Consider the following 25,553-nt stretch of genomic DNA (forward strand, 5'->3'; position numbering starts at 1 on the left):
TAAGATATGTATAGTAAGAACAAGAGATACGGAACTATAGATTTCATTTCTTTAATTAATTATATACTTCTAGAAACTCCATGTGCGGGCCAATAATACCAATCTAAATAATCTAATAAGGAATAACTGAAAAGCACTGGTCACCCCTAAACCTTCTGACGAATTCGTCACCTAGCAATATTCTGACCAGTAGGATAAGAGCTCCTCTGCCTGATTTTATCGCCCCATTTAAACAATACCCAAGGAATTGGTAGCAACAAAATACTGAAGAATCCTAATAGACTTCCCGCCCATGGAATCCCAAGTCCTCTATACATTTGCACAGTGAACAGAGGAAACACTGCACCAAAAGCATATCTCAGAAGTCCATTGGCAGCCATGGCAGACGCACCGTTGAGGGCGTGGTACACATCCACAAGATAAGTTGTTGTTCCAAGCTGTAGCACTGTTAATTATACTGACCATAAAAAAATGATAATTACTGGGTCTTACAAAAAGACAAAGATTTCCCCAGCCAAACGGGATTCCAGCAAGAATTGGTACAATCCAGTGCACATCTCTCTTTGCAGACCAGGCAAACCTATCCAACCCGTCAGTTCAACTAACATCGGGGAAGAACTTTCTGGCTAGACAACTTACCAAAAGAGCGAAATTGGGATCCCTAAAGACCCGGCCATACTCGCATATAATCTATATTCTGGTTCCGTCGCCTTTCCTTCCAACTTGGCCTTCTCCCTCGCTGCTGCATACCACGTCCTATCAAACGCAGCAAACGTCCCCACTGCCAAAAATAGCCCAAAAAACAGCCCTAGGAATGCTAGGCCTACAGAACCACTATCAAAACCATAAACAATCCCAAAGACATATGGGAAAGACGCAAAGAATGCGAATAGGACGCCGAACGAAAAGGCAGCATAAAGCGAGATAAACCCAACAATGGGCTCAGTAACAAGCATGTGAAGCGGCCGGATGAGTGTAATTGTGAGCAGCACTTTAGCAGCTTGAACACCTGTTGGTCCCGGCGGGATTGGAAGACCACGGGCCTTGGCCCGCCGAGCGAGAATGACCTTTTTATACGTCTCGGAGGTGAAAAAGGTTAAGAGGTAAATCGGAAGTCCGACGATAAGGAGCGCCCACATCAGCCATTCCCACGAACGGTGAAGTACCGTATATCCGCCAATAAGAGGGCCTATATTTACTCAACCCATCAGCACCGATCATAAAATACCAATAAGACACAACGTACCCAAAGCCGGCCCCATAAACGGCGCCAAAATAACCAGCACAGTCGCCAACCCGCCCCCCTCTTCAAGTACCCATATGTCCGCAATCGTGCCAGCCCCCACCGCCAAAGCCGGGCTTCCAAATGCCCCCGAAAGGAACCTACATACCAACAATGTCTCGAAATTCTGCGCCAGCCCTGCGCCGAGAGTGAAAAGAAGTGAAAACGGCAGCGTTAACACGTACACCGCCTTCCGTCCTTGCGTCTCTGATATCGGAGCACCAATGATCGGGCCGAGGCCAAGACCAAGTGAGTATACAGTAAGACCCAGTAGAGCTACTGTGGGCGTCACGTGGAAGTCTTTGCTAATTTGGGGGACGCCGGGGGTGTATATTGAGGTTCCGAGAGATCTGGAGTATAGGCATGGGTGTGTTAGGATTAGGCTTTTGATTTAATTTTGCTAGCTGCATACACATTGGCTCACAAGAGGGGCTTGTCTTACACGACAAAATTAAAGAGACCGGGAATGACACTGTGGAAAAGACGCTTCTTGAGGCTCCATGTCTTTGGGTTGTCGGCATCATCGGGGCTATCCCAGTCTAAGGGATTGGCCTGGGGATGGGGTTCTTTGGTGTTTGGTTCTTCTTTATGGGCTGTGGAGGCCTTTTCGAGATCTAGGCTTTCGTCTTGACTGCTCGATACGTGAGGTAATTGCGACATTTTAAAGTAAATAAGCCGTCGAAAGAGGTAAACACCAAAACTTAGCTATAACTCGAAATCACTGCTAATAAGCACTAGAAAAATTGGGTCTTTCAACGGAGCACCGCTTATAATCTATATAAATATTTGATCGCACATAATACCTCGTCCTCCTCTATGACTGTTTGATACTCAAATTCTAATCAAGTATTGTAGCTGTTGATATCAAACGGTTGTTTAGTGATCATTTCTTGCCAAGACCCTAACTTAAGCTTATTTCTGTATTACTGATTCCTCGGCAAAACACTCAACGGCATGCCGAGGTAAGTAATCAAATTAATTATTCCCGAGACCTTAGTTATGCTTTTATACCCCACGCAAGCTTCAAATTTCAAATCATCCAAAAACCCAATGACGACAGCCTAATCCCCTAATCAAATATTCAAACGTTTCTGGACGATTCCACAGCACTTGTTCTTGGATGCGGCTGTACGCGGAAGATTGGCTTCGATTTGAACGCTTGTGCGACTAGAGATATGAACGCTTACCAACCCATATATGGACAGATATGGCTTTCAACCTTGTAGTACAAGCCAGCTCTCTCCTGAGTCTCCTTGATCCAGTACGTACTCTACTTCTGATAACCTACATGTACTATCCAAGCTAGCCGGCCCAATAGCAAATTTATGGGATACCATGCCTTCCTTTCCAGGTGTACGAGCTAGAGGACTATACTGGATTCTCTTCTCATGAATTTGAGAACAACCTTTAACTCCTATAGCAAAGTCCAAGGCAAGAACTACTAAAGATATTTATAGTTTCGGTGAGAGCAACAAACGTGACTACACGGAATCGTTCCAGGGAAGAAACTATCTCTCCTCATTCTCAGGCAGGAGAATCAACATGCCAACCCCCATCCGAAAGATAGACGACAATATAGACAACACAGTTAGTTCTCTGAAGAATCGAGATAATGCTACTTCCAGCGTCGCTCTCAGTAGGACAGCTATGCAGAGAGTCACTATGCGGTATGTATCCTCGAACAAAACGTTTGAAGACTGATAGCATCGCTCCAAGGAACCAGAATATATCTCAAACCCAGGCTTCTCCAAAACTCGGGCAGAACGAGAACAGACGACGTCAAAGTTGAACATTAGTTACCGTGTTTCCAGGATGGAAGTATGATTTGGATCAACTTCGACACATATTTAGTCATATCAAAAGATGAAGATTACGGTCAATTATGTTAATGGAATAGTAGCGCTTGGCCTGATAGATATAATGGGGTAGCTACACCAGCTGAGGTGTTCCGAAGCCTCATTCAGGGTAGCTTCGATTATGTCTTTCACTAGCCTCTTCCCCCCTATTATTCAAGATTTTCTTCGAAGTGGCCCACAACGTCTTCCCCACGCGTCGCCCTGTCAACTGCCCTAGCCCCGATGGTAATACTGAACGCAAATCCCTTAGCAAGATAGAATTCTCTGAATATATATAACGTAACAAGCTAGGGAGTCAGCTTGGCAATACGGAATAGCGTGTTAGCCACGTGGATACAGGAAGATAAGATTCGGTTATCATTTCCACATTCCATTCGCTTTCACTAGCTCCGCGAGTGATAGGTCGTGAAGCGGTAACTAGAGTGGTTACGTGCATGAGCATGAGAAGATCCCATAAAATGATCGCCCGGCCTAGGCCTAACATATTTCTAATACTAGGGGCTGGCGAATATGACTAGGAAATCTTTACCTTTCTATCCCAAGAAAAATATTACGTGTACGGTACATACCGGTATGGTATGGTTAGATACAGCACAGACAATCACGACAACATACGCATGAGTACATAACCACATGTAGATAACCAAAAATAATTGCTTATTTCCCCCTCAACCTTTCCATTCCTAGAAAATCACTGCATCCCAACAAAAAAAAAAGGGCTGACTGGAATTCTACAATCACCATCCTGAGTCGAAGAATTCGTCAAAAAACTCCTCATTCACATCTTCGACACTTATCAGTTCCTCGATACCTTCCACGACACCGTGATCGAGTCTCTGGATTGTGACTTTGACCGCCTGTTGATTGAGGGATTCAAAGAATACCACGGTCTCCAGTTTTGGCACCGCGGAGAAGGATCGCGCTATGTCATTGATGAGGCCTTGTCTGTAGCTCGCCGGTTCGTGAACAGATATGGTAGGGAGGAACGACATTTTGATAGCAAAGTATCGAAGGGAGTTGTGGAAAGAAAGTGCCTGTGCCCATTCCGACTAATACCCAGTGCCATGTTAATACTGTACATGCAAAGAATATATATGGGAAGGAGAGATGCGCTTACTGCTTCCATATCAAACCGCCCAACCTGACTGATTCCAAACTTTTCAACTGCCGGGACACTTCCCGCGAATGCCACGCCAAATTCCGCTAGTGCAGATCTTGCCAGTGCTCGCTTCTCGTCTGTTAGTGTCCAGCCCGATATGTGTGTTGGCATTGGCAGTGTCAAGTTCTTTATTCCCGGCTGGTGGTGTTGCAGCTCGGGCAGCAATTCAAGAACCTCCCTGTGTGAGATTGATCCTACTATCATGTGGTGCTCAAGTCTGAATGTCTCTAGCTGTTGGAATTGTCTGATAAAACTGAGATAATCTGATGGAACCTCTTCGATGCAGGATATGAACTCTCGGATGTTGAGAACTGATTCTTTCGGGATGATAAACGGATGTGAAGAACCATCAGGTAATCTATTGACTGCCAACCGTGTGATTGTTGGATGGCGTTCAAGGAATGAACTCAGGCAGATTACCGCAAAGTCGACCTGGTGACTGAAAACCTGGCCAATTTCAAGGGTTTTCAGCGATGGGAAATGGACCGATTGGAGTAATGTGTGAAGCTCTTTCGTTCCAGTTATTTTCAAAACTTGGAGCGATGGGCATCGAGACAAAAAACCGTTGACTCGGGCATGCATTTTGTCTTCCATCACTTTCCACTCTTGGTTAAGTGCTAGTTGCTCACCGGAAAACAGAAAACCTCCTCCCCGTCGAGAGATGTCCTGAGTAAACTGGAACTCCACCTCCTGGAGGTTGCTGAGCACTGTTGGTTCCTCGGACTCAAAATACAAGTGTTTAAAGGCTGGTGAGACGACTTGCAAGCTGTGTATTTGCGGCAACAGTCCTTTCAGAAGGATATGGGCGATTTGCAAATCAGGATACAAAAGTGACAGTTTTCTGACCCGAGGAAGCCCGTTGCGGTCGATGACTTCTTTCAAAAGTGACCGAATTTGTGATAATGAAGGTTCCCATTCCTGTTGTTGTGTTGTGTTGGCTTGGGGCTGGTGGAAGTACAATAGAAGTGATTGGACCACTGAACTGGTATAAGGGTTCCTTGAAGAGCAATTGAGGACAAATTCAGCTTCTGCAAGCTACATGTAGTTGACTATAGAGGTACGCAAGAGAGCAACATACTTTGCCAGTGCCAAACAAACATTGTACATCCCCCGGTACTCCATATCCCCAAAGTGAGAATTCCGGGGCATGAACTCCATACCGATATGGCGGTACAACATTGAGGTTGCAGCGTAATTCCACGCCTTATTGACCAACGCCGCTCTCACGTAGCTGACCTGGTCGGGGAGGTACGACACTATCTGATCGATGATTTCTTGAGGGATGTTCATGACGATATTATGGTCGATTTTTTTTTCTTTTTGACTACCGGAGAAGAGATGGTTGAGATGGGGATGAAGGGGTAGTTTTTATAAAACGGTGGCCTTTAAAAAAGTGCAGATCTTTTCTTTTTTTTACTTTCCCTTTTTCTCCAAGGGCAGCTATTTAAGGGCAGCTATTTATGGGCAGGATGCACCTTGTTTTCAGCCTTATCGAATCACCCACCAGGCACGAAGAATCTTGGATGAGACTTACCGAATGAATTCACACCTATATACGTATGTGGGTACTCTATATTCTATGACCAGTTTCCGGGGTACGTATTTAATGTATGCAGACTTCGTACTTCTGGAATCCGAGTGAGCCAGCCAGCAGCCAGCGACCGGGTCGAAGTCGCGAGGAATGGGAGTGATTGCAGGTATGGATGTAGGTGATAGCCAGTACAGTATTTACCGGAGGAAGGGGAGGGGTTGAGGATTCGGATACCTAGGCATGTGGGTGTAGCTAAGTAATCTCTGTAGAGCAGGCACACGCAAGCAGAGTATGTCACTTATGTACGTAGAGCATAGTAGAGTACATACTGGGAGGCTTTTTCTTTCTGCAGGGCCTTGCCGGTTCAGCGCCCACGTATGTGTACTCGCGTCTTCCGTACAGTCAACTCACGGTTCCCCTAGCTGCTTGATCTTTGCATGGTGGATGTTGCGTGGGGAGTCTAGGCGTCGAAGTCTACTGGCTGGGTTGGATGGACTGCCCGGAATTATGATTCCAAGGATGGGTATCCATAGCTACTTGGTAGTATAAGGATAAATCCAGGGTTTGTTTCCTTGGGAGCATGAGGCTCATTCTTCGTGTTCCTGTCAAATACCAGACGATACACATGCGTACATGCAACTATCTCTCTCCATACTTACATATATTCGGCGTCCAGGAATCCCTCATGCAGCCCTTTTGCCATGTGTTGTTCTTCGGTATGGATTACAATATCATTAGCTAGGCGGCTACCTGAAAAAATTTGTTACTGGTAACTGTAAGGCGCCATGCGTTGTGCATCGCATGTTGTCGCCATGTTTCTGCCAAGGCTCGCTTATGTTAAACCGGGTGAGTTTAGCTTTTTCAGTTAGATAGGGAGGGAATTAAACACCCATCACTCGGTCACTGGGGCTCACTCGGGTCGGCCCGGTTTATGCATAAATGAAATGACACAAGCGAGAGAGAGGCAGAGAGAGACCCTTTAGAGGTAATGAACAATTCTATTTACCTAACTGAGTAGCCAATTGCATGCTTACCTGGTAAGGCGTTCTTATATATAACGGTGCCAAATATCCATACCTCGGCATTCTTGGGGCGGCACGGGCCGATATGCCCAGATTATTGAGATGTTGTTCCGACGGATAGAACACCGTTGTTGTTCCGAGGTTTCCAACTTGTCTAAAGCCACTTATCCCCGTCACCAGGTCACTCCACCAAAGGCAAATCCCGAATGCCATCCATTTACCAATGAGCTGACTTGCTCTCCAGGAATTCACCCGATTCGTGTCTATCCCTCTCCACTGCCTTCTCAGAAACCCCCTCTCGTTAATGCCTCGCCATCACCGCCAAAGGCATTCGCTTATAGCTCAGCCCCTCACCGACATCAAATCGAAGAACGATAGGCTGAAGAGCGGTCAGAATTCGGTGCCTGAGATAGGTTGGACTAAACAATCTGAGAAATGTTTTCGCCCTTCGCTTGGGTAACCCCTCACTTAAACCGCAAAAGTGGATGGATATAAACGATATGCATGTGACCATTTTCTATTGCCTCTTCGCCAGCCACGGTCAAATCCTTGAGTGAGGGGGTGAACTCGAGTGGAGGTATAAACATCTATGTACCATTCACTCGTTATCTACCCAAGCCATCACAACCCCCAGGAAGGAAAAACGAAAAGAGGTGTTTGCGGTGATAGAGATCGATACCAGCCGTCACTGATTCTTACAGGCTGCTCAAGTCTAGAGTACATTGGAACCTTCAACTGGACAATCCTTAACTATATATAAATACATGCATTGAAGCAATATACCTTGCTTATCTACCGCACAAGTACAGAAGCACAGGTGCATCGCCGGTCTCCCCAAAACGGCATTCTCTGAGAAGCAAATATGATATGAGCTCATTGATATGCCGTCCCACAATTCCAAAGTGGCCTACTTTCTGGGAGCGCCGGGAACCTTGTCATTCGCGGGGTACAGTGTTGGCAACGGCTGTCAACTTCGATTTGGAACAGTGTCCTACATCTTAAGACACAAGATACATATGGTCTGCATTCTGTTACAAATTCCCGTTATGGACCTATTATCTTGGAGACAACAGTGACAACACGCCCATGATCCTCAGGCCCCATTATGAATTCGGAAAAATGGGCTAGCCAAGAAAACCCACTGCCACTGCCTTGGGCATTATAGGTACATGCAGGTACATATCTTGGCTCTCACGGCATATTGATATTATTGATTATCCAGATAATAAAAAGGATGTGACTTGACCCTGGTTCATGTATTATCACTCGGGAACGAGCAATGACCAAGGCTTGGCACTGGTAACCATTGGTTTTTGTATCTATCTAGCCGGGCCAACATGATATCACGATTAGTCTTCAAATATGTCAAATATGTGTGCTCTATTGGTCTTCATCTATCCACCTGGACATTAGCATAAAACGCATATGTCATATCTTACTCTACCTCCGAACCGAGCCGAAACTCTCCCACTCAGACATGGAAGATGTTGTCTCGGTTCGAATCACATCCCATACAGTTTCCGGTAGAATTATTGCGAAAGTGGGTTACCCGTGACCCGATAGTCCTATTGGCCCTTAAAAGATTTTTGCTACGAGCACAGACCAACAAAATCCACTCTTTTAACTCTGACTTTCGCAATAATTCTACCGGAAACTGTAGAGGAATCATTCACCCGTGCCAAGACCTGCCTGTAGAAGACCGAGCAGCTCAGGCTTCTGTACGGTTGCAGCTTCTGTTACACAAGGATGCGGGCGGAATTAAGCGTAATCTGACTGTGTACTAAATCCGGGACCTAGATAAAAACCTTCATTGTTGCGTCCAACCTCTGGAGGAAGTACAAGTTAAACTATCAGCCAGAATTTTACAATTATACAGATCAACAAAGAAAGAAATATGGTCGGAATAGCTTCGATAAGGTCTACGAATGCTGCTTTTTCAAGCACGCCGGGTGCGAAGGGCTTAGTTGCTGTGTTTGGTATGTTTCTACACCCTGATAGCTAGGTAGCTAGCTAGCTATATCGTACTGATAGCTTTTTCAATGTAGTTGGCGCAACATCTGGAATTGGTGAAACTGCCATGAAGACATTTGTGTCCTCAACGGTAGCACCTACAGTCTACTTCGTAGGACGGTTAGTACACTATATCCACTCACCAATCTAGAATCCCTACTAATGTCTCCAGATCCGAATCTTCTGGAGCAAAAATCACCACCGAGCTCCAAAAGCTCAACCCCGACTCCAAAATCCAGTTTTTTCAGGCCGATACAACTCTGCTCTCAAATGTTGATAATATCAGCTCCCAAATCGCTACAAAGGAGAAGAAACTAAATCTCCTCTTCATGTCACCCGGCTACATGAGCATGGCCGGCCGCGAAGAAACTCCCGAAGGCCTCGACCGTAAAATGACTGTTTCTTACTACTGTCGTCTAAAGTTCGCCACGAACCTCCTCCCACTCCTCAAGACTGCCTCGGAGGCTTCGGAGTCTGCTCGTGTCATCAGTGTCCTCGGAACCAGCCGCGAGGGCCCTCTTATCATGGACGATCTTGGTCTTGCAAAACCCGGCAACTTCACACTCTTAAACTGTGAGCTCCATACAGTGACCATGACCTCCCTCGCGTTCGAGCACCTCTCCAACCAGAATCCCGGAATCGGATTCATCCACGCATTCCCGGGCTTTGTAATGACTGGAATAGGCCGGGAGCTGCCAACACCGCTGAGGGTACTGACTACTGTCGCGACACCCCTCATGAAGTGTTTCTCGGTTCCAATTGACGATTGTGGACAAGGGTTTACGTGGTTGGGGACGGATGAGAAGTTTAGAAAGGGCTTGTGGTTGGTGGATTGGAAAGGTGAAAGTACAGACACAAGGACGGGATCGAAGGGATGGATGAGTAGGTCCGGGGACTGGTTCTCAGAGGAGAAGATGAGTGCAGTGTGGGAACATACCATGGGAGCTTTTAGGAGTGCAAAGGCAGCGGGAGGGAGTGCTTAGAAAGTTGATTAAATATGTGTAATGTTAATACTAGTACCGGATCTCTTCTATGTAAAGCAACAAATGTCTTTGTCTTTGTCTTTATTTTTGTCTGCAATACTCCAGGCAATATTAGAGTAGCAGACATTAGAAAAAGCAGCTATCCCCAAAAAGAAGAAAAAACAATTTCCAGGTTCCACAGGCAGGGCAGACAGGGCAGGCAGGGGTCCCCATCTACTTTGCGCCCCAAGCGAGCCACAAGAGCCTCACTCACAATCACCACAAAGCGTAGACCAACAACACCTCACCTCACCTCACCTCACCTCACGTCTATCTCCCACCACCACCACAATTTCTCACCACCTCAAATACCCACTCTAAGCCCCTCCTAACCCCCCCAAAACCTCAAAAATGGTAGGTAGTCCCCCCCCCAGCTACCCAATTCACGGCTAACATGCCTCCCAGGCGCGCAACAGTGAAAAAGCGCAGTCCATGCTCTTCCGCTTCCGCGAGCAACAAGCCGCCGACCTCGGAATCATCGACGCGGGGCGAACCCGCCGGCCCAAGGTCATCACAGAAGTGAACTCGATCCCTTCCTGCGAGAAATGGCGTGGCCAGGTTGTGAAGGACATTTCACGAAAAGTGACCAAAATCCAAGATCGTACGTTGTTTTTCCGTTCCCGCCCCTTCTTGAGTAAATTGGGCGCGCCTAACAGTGTACTGTGAGCCATACAGCCAGTCTCTCCGACTACCAGATCCGCGACCTCAACGACGAGATCAACAAGCTCATGCGCGAGAAACACATGTGGGAGGTGCAGCTCCGCAACCTCGGCGGGCCAAACTACATGCGCTTCGGGCCCAAGGCCTACGACGAGGACGGGCGCGCCGTGCCCGGCTCCCGGGGGTACAAGTACTTTGGGCGGGCGCGGGAGCTGCCGGGCGTCAAGGAGCTGTTTGAGGAGCTGCAGCCCAAGAAGACGGGGAAGAAGGACGACGAGAAGCGCGCGCGGGGCGAGATGCGGAGGAATGTCGATGCCGAGTACTATGGCTTCAACCGCGACGAGGAGGATGGCGTGCTGCTGGCGTATGAGCGCAGGAAGGAGGCGGAGGCGATGGAGAAGACGATGAGGGGTGCGGGTGGGGAGCCGACGGCGGGGTGGGAGGCGGTGCCCGGGGGGTGGAGGGTGCCGAGCTTGGATGATGTGACGGAGTTTTTGGTGGAAAGGAGGAAGGCGAGGTTGTTGGAGCGGCTTGGGTGAAGAGTGTTCCTCGGGTTTGTGGGTTTTTGTGAAAAATTGTGGCATGATAATGACTCCTTCTCCTTCCTTCATCTCTTTCTTGTTCTTTCTCTCTCTCTGATGTGTATAGTAGATATCTCTTCTTTCTTTCTTATAATGCAGGCACGAAAAAAAAGTATGAATACATATGTAACTTTTAAACATACGTGATGCACCTCATAAAAACAAACATGCGTTTCGGGAGTGACATTTCTGAATAATAAAAATCAAGCTTCCGGCGGAGCTCCTCAACTCCTCAACTCCCTACTTATTCATCACCCTACACCTCAACTCCCCAGGCCCAATTAAATCACAATACAACCAATGGCAATTACCTTCCCTTGGATCTCGAGAACATAGTTCTTAGAGTTGCAATGGCTGATTAGGGATAAGCTAAGCTTCCGTTCACCTCACGAAAACTTCAATTCGTGCCGATTCGCTGTACATGTGTTGTGCGCCTATATAAGTACAGGATACGTGACTGTCAGTAAGGTACATACGTAGTATACTACAACTGTGGCGTGACAGCCTGTCCTCGTATAAACCTAGAAGCTTAGTAGTCCTGTTAATATTCTCATCGTCTCTTCTATCATCCAATAGTTTGGTCTTACTACACGCACTACCTTGCAGTACCTAAGCTGGACGAGATATCTATCTAATAACAATTGATAATGATGATAGGATAAGGGAGCCAATCAGTGCTGGCCGCTCTTTTCTGACTAATTTAAAGGGCCAGCCTACGGTTGGTTACCTGCCCCAATGGTTTGGAGGAGGATGAATCACACTCGTCAGAGCTACGCATATGGACTAGATATAATTTCTTTAGGAAAAGAAACATCTAGAAGAAATCCAGAGGGGGGGGGGGGGAAATCAACTACATCAATATTCTCGTGGTTCACTTCACATTTACTTTATAGAGGGAATGGAGAAGAGAGAATAGAAAAACCGCAAACATGCACGAAGGGTAAAAAAAGGGATAATAATGTAAAGAAAAAATGCACCCAGCCAGCCACAAACCGTCTATCAAAAAAAACCACACCAAAGAAGCTATTCACAAGAAATAAACAGAAAAAATCATTAAAAATGATACTTATGACCGCCCTGCAGCGGCGGCAGCAGCAGCTTCCTTGCGTGCGCGCAACCTCCTCTCTTCACCCTCAACCATATCTATCACACTCCGTCAGCACAAGTCCACAAACCCTCAAGGGTATTAAACAAACCCACCTTTCCATAAGTCCTCTCCCGCGTAGCTCTCATGGTGAATCTTCTTCTCGATCAATTGCTTGTGCAACGGGTCATCCGGATCCAAGATCTTGACAGTCTCATAGTTGCCCTTCCCTTTCTTCGCATCCGACACCTCAAACCCAGCACTCGCAACCAACACCAACAGGGTCAAACCCTGGGCGTACATTCTCGCCTGCACCAACTTCTGCGGCCCCGTCAGGTACTTGTTCCTGCTGACCAGCCCCAAGCTGAGCGCCATGGACGCAACCCAACTCGCCGTCACAATGGTGTATCTGTTCTCCCTCCCCCAATCCATGGCCCTCTGCATAGGGGTCCTGTTGCGCCGGGCCTCCTCGAGAGCTTTCGCTGTCGCATCCTTGTACTGGAGGAGCTCCGAATGGCGGTCCGCCTCGAAGCCGCGCGAGTAGCGGTCGGCCTGGATGATTGCGGCGAAGGTACCGGTGGAGGTGACGAAGAAGGCCTTGAAGGGTAGGGTGAGCTGCTTGAAGAACGGCCAGCGCCTGGAGAGGACCATGGCAGTTCCGAGACCGACAGCGGTACCGACGACTCCTCCGGTAATACCACCACGAAGGACGGCATTGTAGTGGGCTATATGGCGGGGGGAAGTAGAATGTTAGTTTTTGGTGGGGCTCTATTGGTGGGGTGGAGGAGTGTATATACCGGCTTCTTCTTCCTTGGTGAGAATCTTCATGTTGAATATTTTTTTTACAAAAGTTGTGTCCGAAGTACCGTATTTATTTCTCACGATGCGAGAAAAGAGAAAGGGAAAAAAAAAAAAAAGACGGGTAGGAAAATAAGTGATGTTCTTATTGGTTGACCCTGTGCACCCACGCTAAAGATTTCGTCTGAATGACGCCAACAGCCTCGCTCGCCAAGAAAACTTGAATTCGAAAACAACAAAAAGCAGAGACCTCAATAACGGTCAATGAACCGATAACAAAGCTGAATATGATGGACAGCTCCAAACTCGAGGCCTCAATCGTTTTTAAAGATGGAGAAATCCCAAAAATACACCCTGACGGGGAAATATCGGCTTAGCCAAAACCTTCAATCATGACTAAAAGTGGTATGACGTACCGGAAGTATTCGGGTAAAAAACATACGACTGCCCCTCTCTCCGTCCCTCCGACCGCGGTGCTCCGGAGATCCAGGAGAAAGAAGCTCTTGAAAAACTTTTTGAAAGGAAGAGGGAGAGTGAGAGTGGGAGAGAGTCACTTCCGCATTCCAAATCCAGAGCACATATCCTACATGCAAAACACTTCCCGGTGCATGCAACCAATGAGGTCCCCGTATTTCCAATAAACCGGGGAACTGTTATCCTCTTTTGCTAGAATGCCTCAAACCTCAAACCCCCTGTACGACCGTGATTTGAAGTGGTGAGATTCTGACATTCAGGAGGCTCTGCGGGGATTATCCGCCGCTCGCCGTTGCTTCCTTTCTAGAATGGTTGTTGGCCGGGTCTCTCCGAATGATCGAGGATATCCCCTCCACTGGGCCCTAGATACCCGCCCCCCCTCCTCCCCTCTGCAGTTGGGATTTTCGTGTTCCAGAACACTGGGATTACATATCTAGAGCTCCCGGGTAAGACTTTGGCATGTGGGCAAGTTTACTTAACGAACTCTCAAGCTTGCCACCGCCGCTTCACGTGCCCACAAAGCACAAAAAAACTTGCTGCCTATATCATTTCCAAATTATCATTGATTGTCTTAACTGAACAGCCAGAGAAAAACACATAAAAACACACAAGCAAAACTCTCCCCTCGCCTTCTATATGAGCAAAAAAAAACTCCAGAGTAAAACATTCAATCAATAGATAGAGTAAGGTATTGAACTCTGTCGAAGAAAAAGGAAGAATTGTCTAAACAAATGAAAGCAAAAAATAAACAACAACATATCCATCACTCATTAAAAGGAAAAAGAAGGCTCATGATACAGAACGAAAAAAAAAAGATACGCGTACAAGATAAACAAAAACGATGAAGAAAAACAGGAGCGAATGAAAGCTATAAAATTGGTTTTGCGCCCCCCATCACGAAAATAACAAAAATATTCAAAACACCCCACAGCAAGAATAAACAAACAAGCCAAGCCCAAAGCCACGCCCCACCAAAGGTATCATTGCCACCTCTTCCCACATTCACATTCCTTTTAGGTATTTCCTCCCACCTTCGTCAACCCATAGAATCACTCCTGTCTGCCTGTCGTTCATGTTTCGCCGTCCCAGAAAACAACTCCTTTTGTCCTCAATCCGTCGGAACATAAAAAGAAAGAAAAGATATATAAAAGGGAAAGAAGAAAGAAAAAAAGTAAAGCATCAAATAAAATAAAAAAAAAGAGCAAAGAGACGCTCGCTCCATCGTCCAACCCCAAGAAAGCTCCAGGCAGCTCGTGACGGGACATTAAGAATCGAAATAAAAAGTCAAAACAAACCAAAAAACATTTAACCACCCCAAGATACTGTACCACGGTTCAAATCGTAATAATATACTATTTTTCAGAGTTCTTCGTAAACCCCATAACCTCGATCATACCTCGATGGAAAAGTGCGAGATTTGCGAGTAATAACTGCTCACGGCAAGCTCGAGGATATAAGTGTCATTGAACACATCATGCCTAATAAACCCAGTTAATATAATGTTCCACTCAAACAGAGAAGATGCAGCACAAACCCATCAAAGCCCCCAATCACGAATAGTCTTGAATCGTTCAAAACTGTGCCATGGTAGCCTCTACCAGTTGGCGGCTGTCCATAGACTTTTCTCTTATCCCACTGCATAGTCACTTTCGGTCGCCACACATCAGTCCCATGGATCGGCTTCGTAGAGTAAAGATCAAACTCACCAAGATTAAGCAACAGAACCTCGCTCGAGTACTCGACGCCATCGTGTCCGCCGACAACAAACAGATAACTGCCAACGATCGTGGCGGTATGGCTCAACCTGGGGAAGCTGAGTGGAATCCCAACATTGCGCCATATGCTTGTTTCTACATCGAATACCCAGACATCACTGAAGCATTCATCGCCGTCACTCCCGCCGTAGACAATGAGTTTTGAGCCAACCATGTTGGCCGTGTGATAGCCTCGGGCCGTTGGCCTTGCCTGGCGGTCCGCATGGTCTACCAGTGATGTTGATGATGACCCAACGCGAGATGGAGGCTGCGATGGTGAGATGTTCCGCCATGATGGCTTGCTGAGATCCGATACATCAAGCCTCCATACATCATTCAATGCCTTGACACCATCCCCACCGCCGAATACATATATTCCATATCGGTACAGACAAGCCGTATGGGCCCTTCTCATTGAGGGTACTAGTGTCCCCTCACGAAGCTTTGGGCGTGTGTATTTGTTTGTAATGGTATCAAAAACATATATATCGTTGTAATACGTTGGCCCGTCACCACCTCCGAATATCACGAGCTTTCTTCCGACAGCAGTGCACGTCATTGCCCGGAGAGGCGGTGGAATATCCCCAGAAACATTTGGTTTAGACCATGACATTGAATCTACACCCCAAATTCATGTTATTATCACTAAACCTTAAACTGGCCGTAATGCAACCCTTACCTGCGTCAAAAACGTGCAAATCGTTGAAACACGTTCCAACATCACAGCCTCCAAAAACGTAAATATTATTATTCACAAGTGTGCAAGTGTGAGCTCTAACGGGTACATTCTCTCGCCCGTGAGTCGCAGCCTTGTACCAATACATACCACTAGCGGGAGCTGGCGCCACTGATGGTGCATTTTTTGGATCTGGCAATGGGGGTTCGAGTATTGGTTGCCCTTTGGCCTTGCTCTTGGCTGCCTGCGCTGCATAAGAGGACAATGAAACCTTTGACGATCCCTGTCGGTCTCTTTGGGTAAGATATTTTTGAGTCCGGCCTGCGGGCGTTGTAGATGTGGCGGGATTCAGCCTTGCTGTGTGGGGTGTTGTGGCCGTTGAAGAGCTACTATCAGAACGTGAAATTAAGTTTAAGGCCGTTGCAGATATTGATCGAGATTTAGGCCCCTGAGTGGCAGCAGCACTAGCCAATGATGACAATCGTGATCCTGGTGATCCAGGACTTGTGATTATTCCGGGTACCTCAAGCCCACCACTCTGCTTATGTCTGATCGACGCGTTGATCGACTTTGACGGAGAAGCGGTGGCTGACCGAGCAGGTGGGGCAGTCGGTGGCCTTGAAGTGGGCCGTCGGCTGTCAAGCATGAACACCGCAGACGTGCTCGAACCCGATGCCCGGTCGTCTGTTTGCGCCTCTAGATTTAATGGTGGGGGTGCATTGTGTGGTTTAGACCCTCGCTTTTTCGAATGAGTAAATGACATGTTCTGGGGCAGGCCAGCTTTGGATGACGCTCCAGATGTTGAACTACGGGATCTGGATCCCATAGACCTGTGAGATCTGACTGAAGATGCAGTCGATTCCTCATCAGAAGATGATGTGTATCCCTGTATTGTTGAAGCAGAAGCTGATGTTGTAGATTCCCGCTTATCGCTCCCCACAGATCCTGGGGGAATCACTAGTTGGTCCTTCTGTTTCCCTAGCGAACACTTATCATCAAACGCTTCGGCTAACGATTTATTTCCCCCAACTTCCTCTTCGGCATCACTAGGTGATGGTGGCCGAATCCTTTTCGAGTCCGATATCTTTCGCGTGATGCCTGTAGTCATCCTCCTCATTCCAACGTCTGCAGCAGCTTTTTGTGCAGCAAGATTCCCATCCTCGAAGCTGGAGGTATCCCAATCTTCCATGTCAAATCCACCGTGATACTCCTCATCCTCTCTCAATTGTTCTGTCGACATTATCTTTCTGCTGGCCATTGTTTTGATGGGTTCTGGCGAAGCTGTCGGCGAGTCTCCAATAGGATTTTCCCTCGTCACACCCACCCCCGTTGGTGGCTGCGGGAAGATCCGAGCCACGTCTGTAACTGAGTCCCGCCTCGACAATCCCCCTCTATAGCTGCTGCTTGTAGAACTTGTCGACGCTATCGTGGCCATCGAAGGTGATGAGTTGAGTGTTGGAGTTGTTGTGTTGCGTAGGTAGCTCGTTCCAGCTGCAGTAGCAGAGGAAGACCGATTTCTGGACTTTGAGCTGCTTCCTGCATTGTTGGTGGTTCTGGTTGGGGGTATCGTAGGGCCCTGTTGTAATGAAGGTCGACGTCTGTGCAGCGAAAGAGCAAACATGTCAGTAATCGAATCCGAGAACCTTTTTTTCATAGTCTTGCTGCCATTATGTGAGGAGGAGAACGATGAGGAATTGGCAATGCTGGTAGGTGTCGAAGGAGGTGTGTCGACTGGTGAAATGGGGCTCATGGTGCTGCTGCTGAACCCGCCGCTGCTGAATCCACCATCTTCGAATACGTAGGTGCAGGATGTTGACGGGATAGTCGCCAGTGTTGGACGAAAGACGTCCGGGTCCCGAGCCATGTTCACGATTCCGAATCACAGCGGTGTTTGTATAGTGGTTGTAGTGATGTTTCTTTGATGACCTCCGCACCTCTCTCCTCTCACTTTGATCCTCCCCATGCAGCAGCAGCAAGCAGAGCCCCTCACGGTAAGGCACGAATGAACGGTCGAATCAAGACAACAAATAAATAGAGAAATAAATCTTCCACACACCTTCCAGACTCCGCTGCCAGCGCTGCGGCAGTAGGAGATCCCACCCCCAGGAGAGCCGCATATGAATCAGCCATTTCCATTTCCCCCCCCTTCTTCCCTCCCTGGTAGCTTTCCAGAATCTCGCCCAACTGGGTACGGGAACGGTCTATACGGAACGTAGTAAGGGCGACCTCGCCGCCGCCGCTGGAAAACTGCTGTCGGAACCCGACTGAGTGAGTTAACAGGACCAATTACACGATCGGGTAGCAGGCCTCGTCGGTGCCGGTTCGCCAGAAATTGGGTTAACCCGCTGGGTGGTGGGCTGCAGGTCTGTGCTCGCACACAGGGCGGCCTGTGATGACAGCAGGTGTCTGGGAACTCCGGAAATCTTCCGCAGTTTGGATCTTGGTATGGTAAACGTCGCGCGGGTTTCTAATTCAACCAGAGTAGGAGAGACTGGGTTATTTTTCTCTCTCTCTTTCTTTATTTCTGCTGCCTTTGAAAAAAAAAATTGTCAGATGGATTATTCCGGGGGATTTTTTTTTTAAAAAAAATTCCCTCTCTTATTTCCCCCCTCTTCTTTTTAGTTTTTATTCCTGCTGAGTGAACCTGAAGTGTAACTGACTGTACTGCAAAAGAAGGTGTATTTTCCCACTATTATCCCTTCCACTCTCAACCAGCCAACCCCTTGCTAGAATGATCTATTCACAGAGAATGATTTGACCTACTTCTTTTTCGCGGCTACTCCCGGGAGTAGTGGATGAGATAGGATATTGGAGAAGATATGGATGGGGGGGGATGATGATAGATGGATAATAGATGAGATAACTGACCTACTGTGTACGGTATCTCTCTTCTTGATACAGAGAACAGTATGTGATACGTTATTCTTCCACGAGAAGGCCCGTGTCTTTTCCTCTCTCCCGTAAGCTGTAAGATAGATGTACTAAGCTGTATTATACACAGGCGAGTGAGAATGCGAGATGGATCTTCAGTCTTGCAAGTTGTGACTGAGCAAAGAACGGTCTGAGCGTGAGAGGGGCACTAACACCGGCAGTAGCGTTTTTTTGTTTCTCGGTTGTTCTGATTTGTTTCCGTACCTGAAAACTTGAGGAAGCGTACCTCCACTCCCGTGTACGTCCCCTCTCTCCCTCTCTCCTTCTCTCTGACGATTTCCTACTTTATCCACCAGCCCCCCCTAGATGTTGATCGGCCTCGAATCTCGTGTGGATGTGCGTGTTCCTGAAAGTGCGTAGCCTCTTTGCTTCCTTGTGGTTCCTTGCTTCCCTCCTTCACTCGGCCAGACGCGTCCCTTGATACTCCTTCAGTGGTGATTTCTGGAAATAAAAAAATAAAATAAAAAAAAGGTCAATCGTTCAGATGTCAGTGCAGAGCTACAAACTTGGCCCTTGCTCCCGTTTCGGGTTGATTGGCCCGGCCAAACCACGAAAATTAACGGTTTTCTTATGGGGCTTAGGGTACGATAACGCCGCTCTGCTGCCCTCTGCTGCAGGCACAACTTCGGATTTCCCAATCCCTCCGAGGCAGCCAAGATCCATTCAATGGCTCAAAAAATTTACCCGAGAAGCAGATTCCCGAAATAAAAAAAAATCTCAGAATTTCGGTTTGGCTGGATTTCATAACTACAACTACATAGGTCAGCCTTTGACGTTACAGAGGCTGAACTGGTCACCTTGCGAGTCGGAGTCAAACGGGGCTAACTAAAGTGAAATGGTCAAGGGTTTCTCTTGTTGCAACCTCTACCAACATAGTTAGGGGTATATTATAGTAATCCTATACCAGTGGTAAAGAATGTTACGGACAATAACCTCATACCCGTGGTCGTGGCCGCGGGTCAAAAAGCACGATATCTGGCGCTCACCGCTCGTTACCCCGATTCAATTAATGTTGTGATATATATTATCACGCACGGCTTTAAATCTCCGCTCGTCCTTGCGGCAGCGAGGATTATTACTTATCATCGTCACCCCGTTACATACAATAACCTGGAAACGTCCGAAATGAAAGGATATCTGGGATACAATCCGAGTTCTGAATCCTGGTGGCATGCTATTCTATTCAAACGTAACGCTTTTACACAGGCAATTGAGAGAAGAAGGGGTACTAGCAGAGCCGCCAATGTCTAATATGCAAGGGCAAGAGTTTAAATCCAGGGACCATGACCTTGTTTGCCACCTGCAACAAGCTGCTTGTTTGGGCAATTAAAAATTGAACATCGAAAGCCTTCAACCGCCTGGCAATGTGACCTCTCTGGAGAAGCCATGAACTTGATATTCATTAGGAAGGAAATTCAAGTTCAATTGCTGCCAAGCAAAATAGTCCACAGACGCCTCTGGATGCCATTAAATTCACTCGGGAATAAATTTTTAAGGAGTTCTCGCCTTTAATTATTCCCTCTTATCCACATCACGGCTGGCGGCGAGTAGACAACAGTACCTCCCCAGCTTAGACTGTGTATATGTGGAAGTCGTACGTCCAAGTGTTCGAGTACAGACCGACGGTACTTACCAAAGCACGGCCGTGCCGGCACCTCTTAAGAAAGAAAAACACATACGACCGCCTGCAGCCACCTGTGGTGGGCCCTTGCACCTTTGTACTCTACCTACTCTAGGTACAAGGATATGCAGCGTTAAAAATAATGGAGTTGTACAAAACATCGACGGCAGTTAGTCCTGGCATAAAAACTCATAACTGAACAAGTTGGAAGTGGACAAATATCTACTGAGTTACAGAGCTCCAACTTCCAAGGTCTCCCAGGTGATCATGTCACGTTATTCACAATCAACGGGTGAGGCTGAAACCTGTGATGTGTATGTTCCAGGGAAAGTCCCGGTTCTGGAGTGTGTGCTTCTACTAAACGGCAGTTTTACATAAAGTGCGGTTTGCCTAAATATCGATAACCTCAAATTAGGCCTTTACATACGCATTTCTGCCAATATTTTAGGTCTTTGCACAAGCTTAACTCCTTTTTCATTGTGGATGTCTCTGAATATAAATCTGCACGACACGCGTGCATCAATAAAGTGGCACATTGGATAGAATACGTCCACACTACGTACATACATGTATGTGCACAGTAATCTAGAGTACCTACTCTACCATAGAGTAGACAAGTATTTTTGAGCGCCACCGGTGCATATGCCTCCGAGGAAGAGAATAAAGAGTCCTAAAGGAAAGGAACTCTTCCACCTTCCGGTGTTCTGGGAATATTAGCGCCCTTCCTATCAATGAACCTTGCTCTTGCTACCTACTCCATCGGACAATGATGCGATTGTTTACTGGCCCTTGATAAGGGTTATATCACATCTCTATCGCTTGAACTGAGCGCGTGCAAACATAATAATAAATGTGTTACAATTGCCCATGTTGATTGGTGGCTTTAACAGAGAGCATATGTAGTTCTTGCCTCCTAGCTTCATCACTAGACTACTGTTCTTGGCAGCTTATTTGGTATCTGAATTCGATAGTTCTGATGGAGAAAAGAAAAATGAAGTGAGCATGAGTGAGAGCTCACATCTAACACTTTCCAATGTTAAGACGACGTTATCTAACAATCGACAGATTGAGCACATCCCACATTTTAATTTGGCCTAGACTGGGGAGGGATTGAGCCCCGAAACAAAAAAAGCGAAGAGTCCACGAAGCTTCCTGACCTTCATCTCTCCCCTCCAACTGTTACCATGGATAGAGTATTAATCCTTACAGCGATGCCATTAGAGAGCATATCACAACGATCACGAAAGAAGAAGAAGGAATAGTTGCTTCCATCATCCAGCATCTTCCTTGTTCCTGATTTTCCCACCCTATGGCACCACCACCAAACCTCCGGGACATGTCTCACATTCGTCAGAAGCAGAAGAAGGAAAGAAAAGAATGATGGCCACGTCTTGAAATGTAAGAGTAAAGTGCGGCGCCGCATAATAGAGCTGGTTTCTGTCAAACTCCAGCCAATAGCAGACGTTTATTCAGGCTAATTTTTTTTTCTGTTTTTCCCCCCTTGAGGTCTCGGTTTTCCAGGTCCTTTAGAGTAAGGGGATGAATGCTATCCTCAAAGATGGGGCGAGCTGCGGGTGCTGGGGGTGAGGTGGGGAAACTAATTCTTCCGCTGCAGGGCCACGGTCAATGTACGAAAAAGGACTGGTCACGTTACTCTAAATACTTTTCATACTGATGATTGACTGCACTGGGCGGTCCTTTTTAAACTTTACACCCCTCTCCTCCGCTTAATTCCTCGCCTATCATGAACTTTTGAGGTGCGCGCGGCGAGTGATAAGAGGGGGCTTCAAACCGTGCATTTACCGGTGATTACATGAATACAATTGATGCGGGCCCATGGCCAGATATGTAGCTGGTCACTGTTCGCCGAAAGATGTTGATATGGACGCTATCCTGGCGTAATCGGAGTACAGAAGATCAAGCACTGGCGCTTTTTCCGCAATAAGCTTTATTTCCAGCATCACTGGGATTCACCACGGCCATCTCGCTTTCCGACCCTTGGGCCGAGATTTATAACGGATATCTAGAGTAATGGACTAGACTGTCCTGCTGCACATGGACTATCAGCACTCTACATACTCTGGGGCATACTCATTATGGGAAACCCCAGTTTCTACGCAACAGATCCCCCAGCTTTTCACACTGTTCCTTTTTTTTGTTAGCCTTACATCCTAGACTTGCCAGCAAACATCCGGGGTGCACGCGAACTAATACCTCTACTGGTCCACGTTTCCCCCCGGAATTCTAGCTCAAGCCTAAAGCTTCTTTGTAGGTACCATCCATAGCTGGGGAGCTCAAGAGATGTCATCGCATCGGGTTCTAGAAAGAAGAAAAACGCACCAGGATGAATATGACGTTGTGCGTTGTCCCCGGCTAAGGGTTTACTCCTCAAAGATGGTGTAGAATACAACTTATGGCGAAACTCGTAACTGTCGGCCGGTCTGTGTTGCTTTTTCGAGCTTCATACCTGCGGCGGCCCAGAGTACTCCGCAATCTACAACTCGCATCATGCGTAGCTATCTATTCACTTAAAATGCGCTCTACTCTTTTTCGAGAGCTAGAGCTGATAGCTGATTATGCAAGTCATATCATTCACCCACTGGCAGGGGCAGAAATACATGATCGGAGTGTTTCAAGATTACATGGATATATATATCCTCGTGATGACTACAGACCTGAGGCCAGGAAACTACAGGTCTTTTTTCCAAGATTCTTCGGCTCCGACGATCTTATGTTTCAATTCACACGGCACTTTACCAGAGTCACAAAACATTTCGAACTTGGAATTGCGGGGAAAGACTTGGGGGCTGACCTGTCCGATATGTGGAGGCATGCAAGGCTGGTTGGTCCAGTGGATTAGCTCAATGAACCTGCAAGGGATGGCGTTTTGTGACCCTAAGCATTCCCCTCTTGACGTTTCAGACACGAAATATCACTCGGACACAAACTTTGATATGATGTTTTTTTTTGTATGGTCCTGAGTCGGTTCGCAAAATGCTGTCTACAGATATTGTTATATAGGGCTCGATATATGTGAACGCATTCATATCTTGGAAGGCTCGTCTGGCGGGCCGGATGAACCGCCAACGGACATTTGCTGTATGCACGGTCTCGATATTCTAACCTAACGGCTCAATATATTAACTTACATACATTGTCTAAGGGTACTGCTATCCGCTGCTAGGGTCTCGGTGTCCCGGAAAATCATCTGAGTGGTCAGCTGCGAGAAAGGCTGCTACTCGCATAGCAATTACGTAAAGTGATGGGCCTGGAAGACCGTTAATTAATCCGGGACATTTTGGGGTCTATCGATACGCTCTTTGGACTCATCGATTAGCTAGCTAGCTAAATCCTCTTTATTGCTTATAATATTCCTCTTTAGATAGACTTGCCTCAGTCACCGGCTGGATCCCATCTCAAAATTTCTCAAGTCGTGTTTTAACAACTAGACGCGAGTCATAACATATACCTACAACAAATATCTACATACTGCGCATAATCCAATATGACTATCTCGGCGCAATGAAGCACCCCAGGATCCAGTAATCAGTGGGGGGCCTAACCGTGATTAGTAGAGAGAATGGATTATATATGTTTCAAAAAAGGCTCTATCGTATCACTGTTGCAGCCTAGCTAGCTCCTTGACCGCTATCGATATACCATCTCTAGTTTTTATACTACATTACACGCTTTGATCATCCGCCTCCCTCTATGGGGAAGTTAATCTCGTGGGGGACTGTCATCAGAAGAAGGAGGTGGGTAGAGAGAGGAATATATTGGCTACCTTGCTACCCACACGAGAAAAAAACTCTTCCACCACTGCAGAGAGCACCCAAGATTTGGGAGATAGGTGGTAGTGATATCCAAATGTAGATTCTCAATAAAGAGATGCATTAATAATAAACAACGCCATCAAATACTTTTCTTCAGAAACCATCGACATGATCAGCGGCAGCAGTAACCACGTACATAAGGCCACATACAGGCAAGCCTTGCTAATCTCTTATAGTATAAACTTTCGATCAGAGGAAATTCAATTTGAAGTATACATTCGTGTCCGGCTAGGGTTCACGTGGGGGTAAATTATAATGCCCGACCTGCTAGAACCGAGGGACGGGTTTTCGTCATTAATCCCAAGACATGAGCCTACAAGGAGAAGAGAAGATTCCCCTACTACCCTGAGTCGTCGTAGAGCTCAAGGGGATTCGGTGTCAAGCAAGATCTTAAGGGTTAGGGTATATTTATACTATAATTGAGAAACCACGGGAGACATCAAGATATAGGCAAGAAATTCCTTTTGTAGCTCAAATTTCATAGTTAAATATAAGTACAGAGAGATCTTATGGCGTATATATGTACTACTTATAGATACGATAGTTATAGTAGAGCCACGATGGTTTGGTATAGTTATTAGTATACTCTAAATGTCAATGACTGGTTTAATATTCGACGTCTACGCCACTAGAATACAGTAGCTATATTTCCGATCTAGTAGAACCCCGTAATATTGACCTAAGAGTGAATTTAAAGAGCCAAAACTCACAGAATAAGGTGGCCGTTTCTCATAGAACCCTAACCCACACCTAGATTTCTCAATCTCCTATCAACAATACCAGGAGCCAACTCCGTATTAACCGGATATAGTTGCAGGAAGGGCCAGTGTCTAGTATATAGCCATATCCTTTGCGAGTATCTTCTTCTGCGACTCTAACGCCACTTCACATGCACTCCGCAGGATCAATCATTGATATGTGATAGATTTTTTTTTGTCTAACTCATTAATTATATGCAGACCGTAGTCTATGACAATATCGCACTACCCCAGAACTTCCCAAGCGCTTCCTCCGCCTCTCACACAATAAGAAAAGACAAAAGAAAGTAATAAAAACAGGATAAAGAAATAATCGCAAAGCAATGAGCTAGTAACTTATAACAAATGGGAGTCATTGTTTGATATGTGATAGATATGGATGTGCAATATAGAATAATATGCAAACCGGAAACACTCCCCCAATTTCTAAGCCTTTAAACGGCTCGCCTACATCATAGACGCCCTCGGACTTCAGTAAAATATCTGTACGCGTTAGGGTTT

At 46.7% G+C, this 25,553-nt stretch overlaps 6 protein-coding genes across 6 annotated transcripts; 2 read left to right on the forward strand and 4 right to left on the reverse strand.

Annotated features, from left to right (window-relative positions):
- Positions 1–167: 167 nt before the first annotated feature.
- On the reverse strand, positions 168–1,942 carry H6S33_010237 (uncharacterized protein; the record flags this gene model as incomplete). Its single annotated transcript, XM_044841600.1, has 5 exons — positions 168–437; positions 493–580; positions 640–1,189; positions 1,247–1,632; positions 1,725–1,942. 5 exons carry the CDS (start codon positions 1,940–1,942, stop codon positions 168–170), a joined length of 1,512 nt encoding a protein of 503 aa, XP_044697380.1.
- A 1,933-nt stretch (positions 1,943–3,875) lies between these two features.
- H6S33_010238 (uncharacterized protein) lies at positions 3,876–5,587 on the reverse strand (the record flags this gene model as incomplete). The annotated part of the gene is made up of 3 exons (XM_044841601.1): positions 3,876–4,187; positions 4,256–5,294; positions 5,376–5,587. The coding sequence occupies 3 exons, from the start codon at positions 5,585–5,587 to the stop codon at positions 3,876–3,878; spliced, it is 1,563 nt and encodes a 520-aa protein (XP_044697381.1).
- Positions 5,588–8,744: 3,157 nt separating this feature from the next.
- On the forward strand, positions 8,745–9,843 carry H6S33_010239 (uncharacterized protein; the record flags this gene model as incomplete). The annotated part of the gene is made up of 3 exons (XM_044841603.1): positions 8,745–8,826; positions 8,896–8,980; positions 9,033–9,843. The coding sequence occupies 3 exons, from the start codon at positions 8,745–8,747 to the stop codon at positions 9,841–9,843; spliced, it is 978 nt and encodes a 325-aa protein (XP_044697382.1).
- Positions 9,844–10,233: 390 nt separating this feature from the next.
- On the forward strand, positions 10,234–11,081 carry H6S33_010240 (uncharacterized protein; the record flags this gene model as incomplete). Its single annotated transcript, XM_044841604.1, has 3 exons — positions 10,234–10,236; positions 10,288–10,483; positions 10,558–11,081. The coding sequence occupies 3 exons, from the start codon at positions 10,234–10,236 to the stop codon at positions 11,079–11,081; spliced, it is 723 nt and encodes a 240-aa protein (XP_044697383.1).
- A 1,108-nt stretch (positions 11,082–12,189) lies between these two features.
- On the reverse strand, positions 12,190–13,035 carry H6S33_010241 (uncharacterized protein; the record flags this gene model as incomplete). Its single annotated transcript, XM_044841605.1, has 3 exons — positions 12,190–12,266; positions 12,324–12,932; positions 13,005–13,035. The coding sequence occupies 3 exons, from the start codon at positions 13,033–13,035 to the stop codon at positions 12,190–12,192; spliced, it is 717 nt and encodes a 238-aa protein (XP_044697384.1).
- A 1,834-nt stretch (positions 13,036–14,869) lies between these two features.
- Positions 14,870–17,773, reverse strand: H6S33_010242 (uncharacterized protein; the record flags this gene model as incomplete). Its single annotated transcript, XM_044841606.1, has 3 exons — positions 14,870–14,957; positions 15,014–15,851; positions 16,060–17,773. 3 exons carry the CDS (start codon positions 17,771–17,773, stop codon positions 14,870–14,872), a joined length of 2,640 nt encoding a protein of 879 aa, XP_044697385.1.
- Between the last annotated feature and the right edge of the window lie 7,780 nt (positions 17,774–25,553).

The sequence above is a fragment of the Morchella sextelata genome (assembly GCF_020137385.1).
Source record: "Morchella sextelata strain SCLS chromosome Unknown scls_4, whole genome shotgun sequence".
NCBI lineage: Eukaryota > Fungi > Ascomycota > Pezizomycetes > Pezizales > Morchellaceae > Morchella > Morchella sextelata.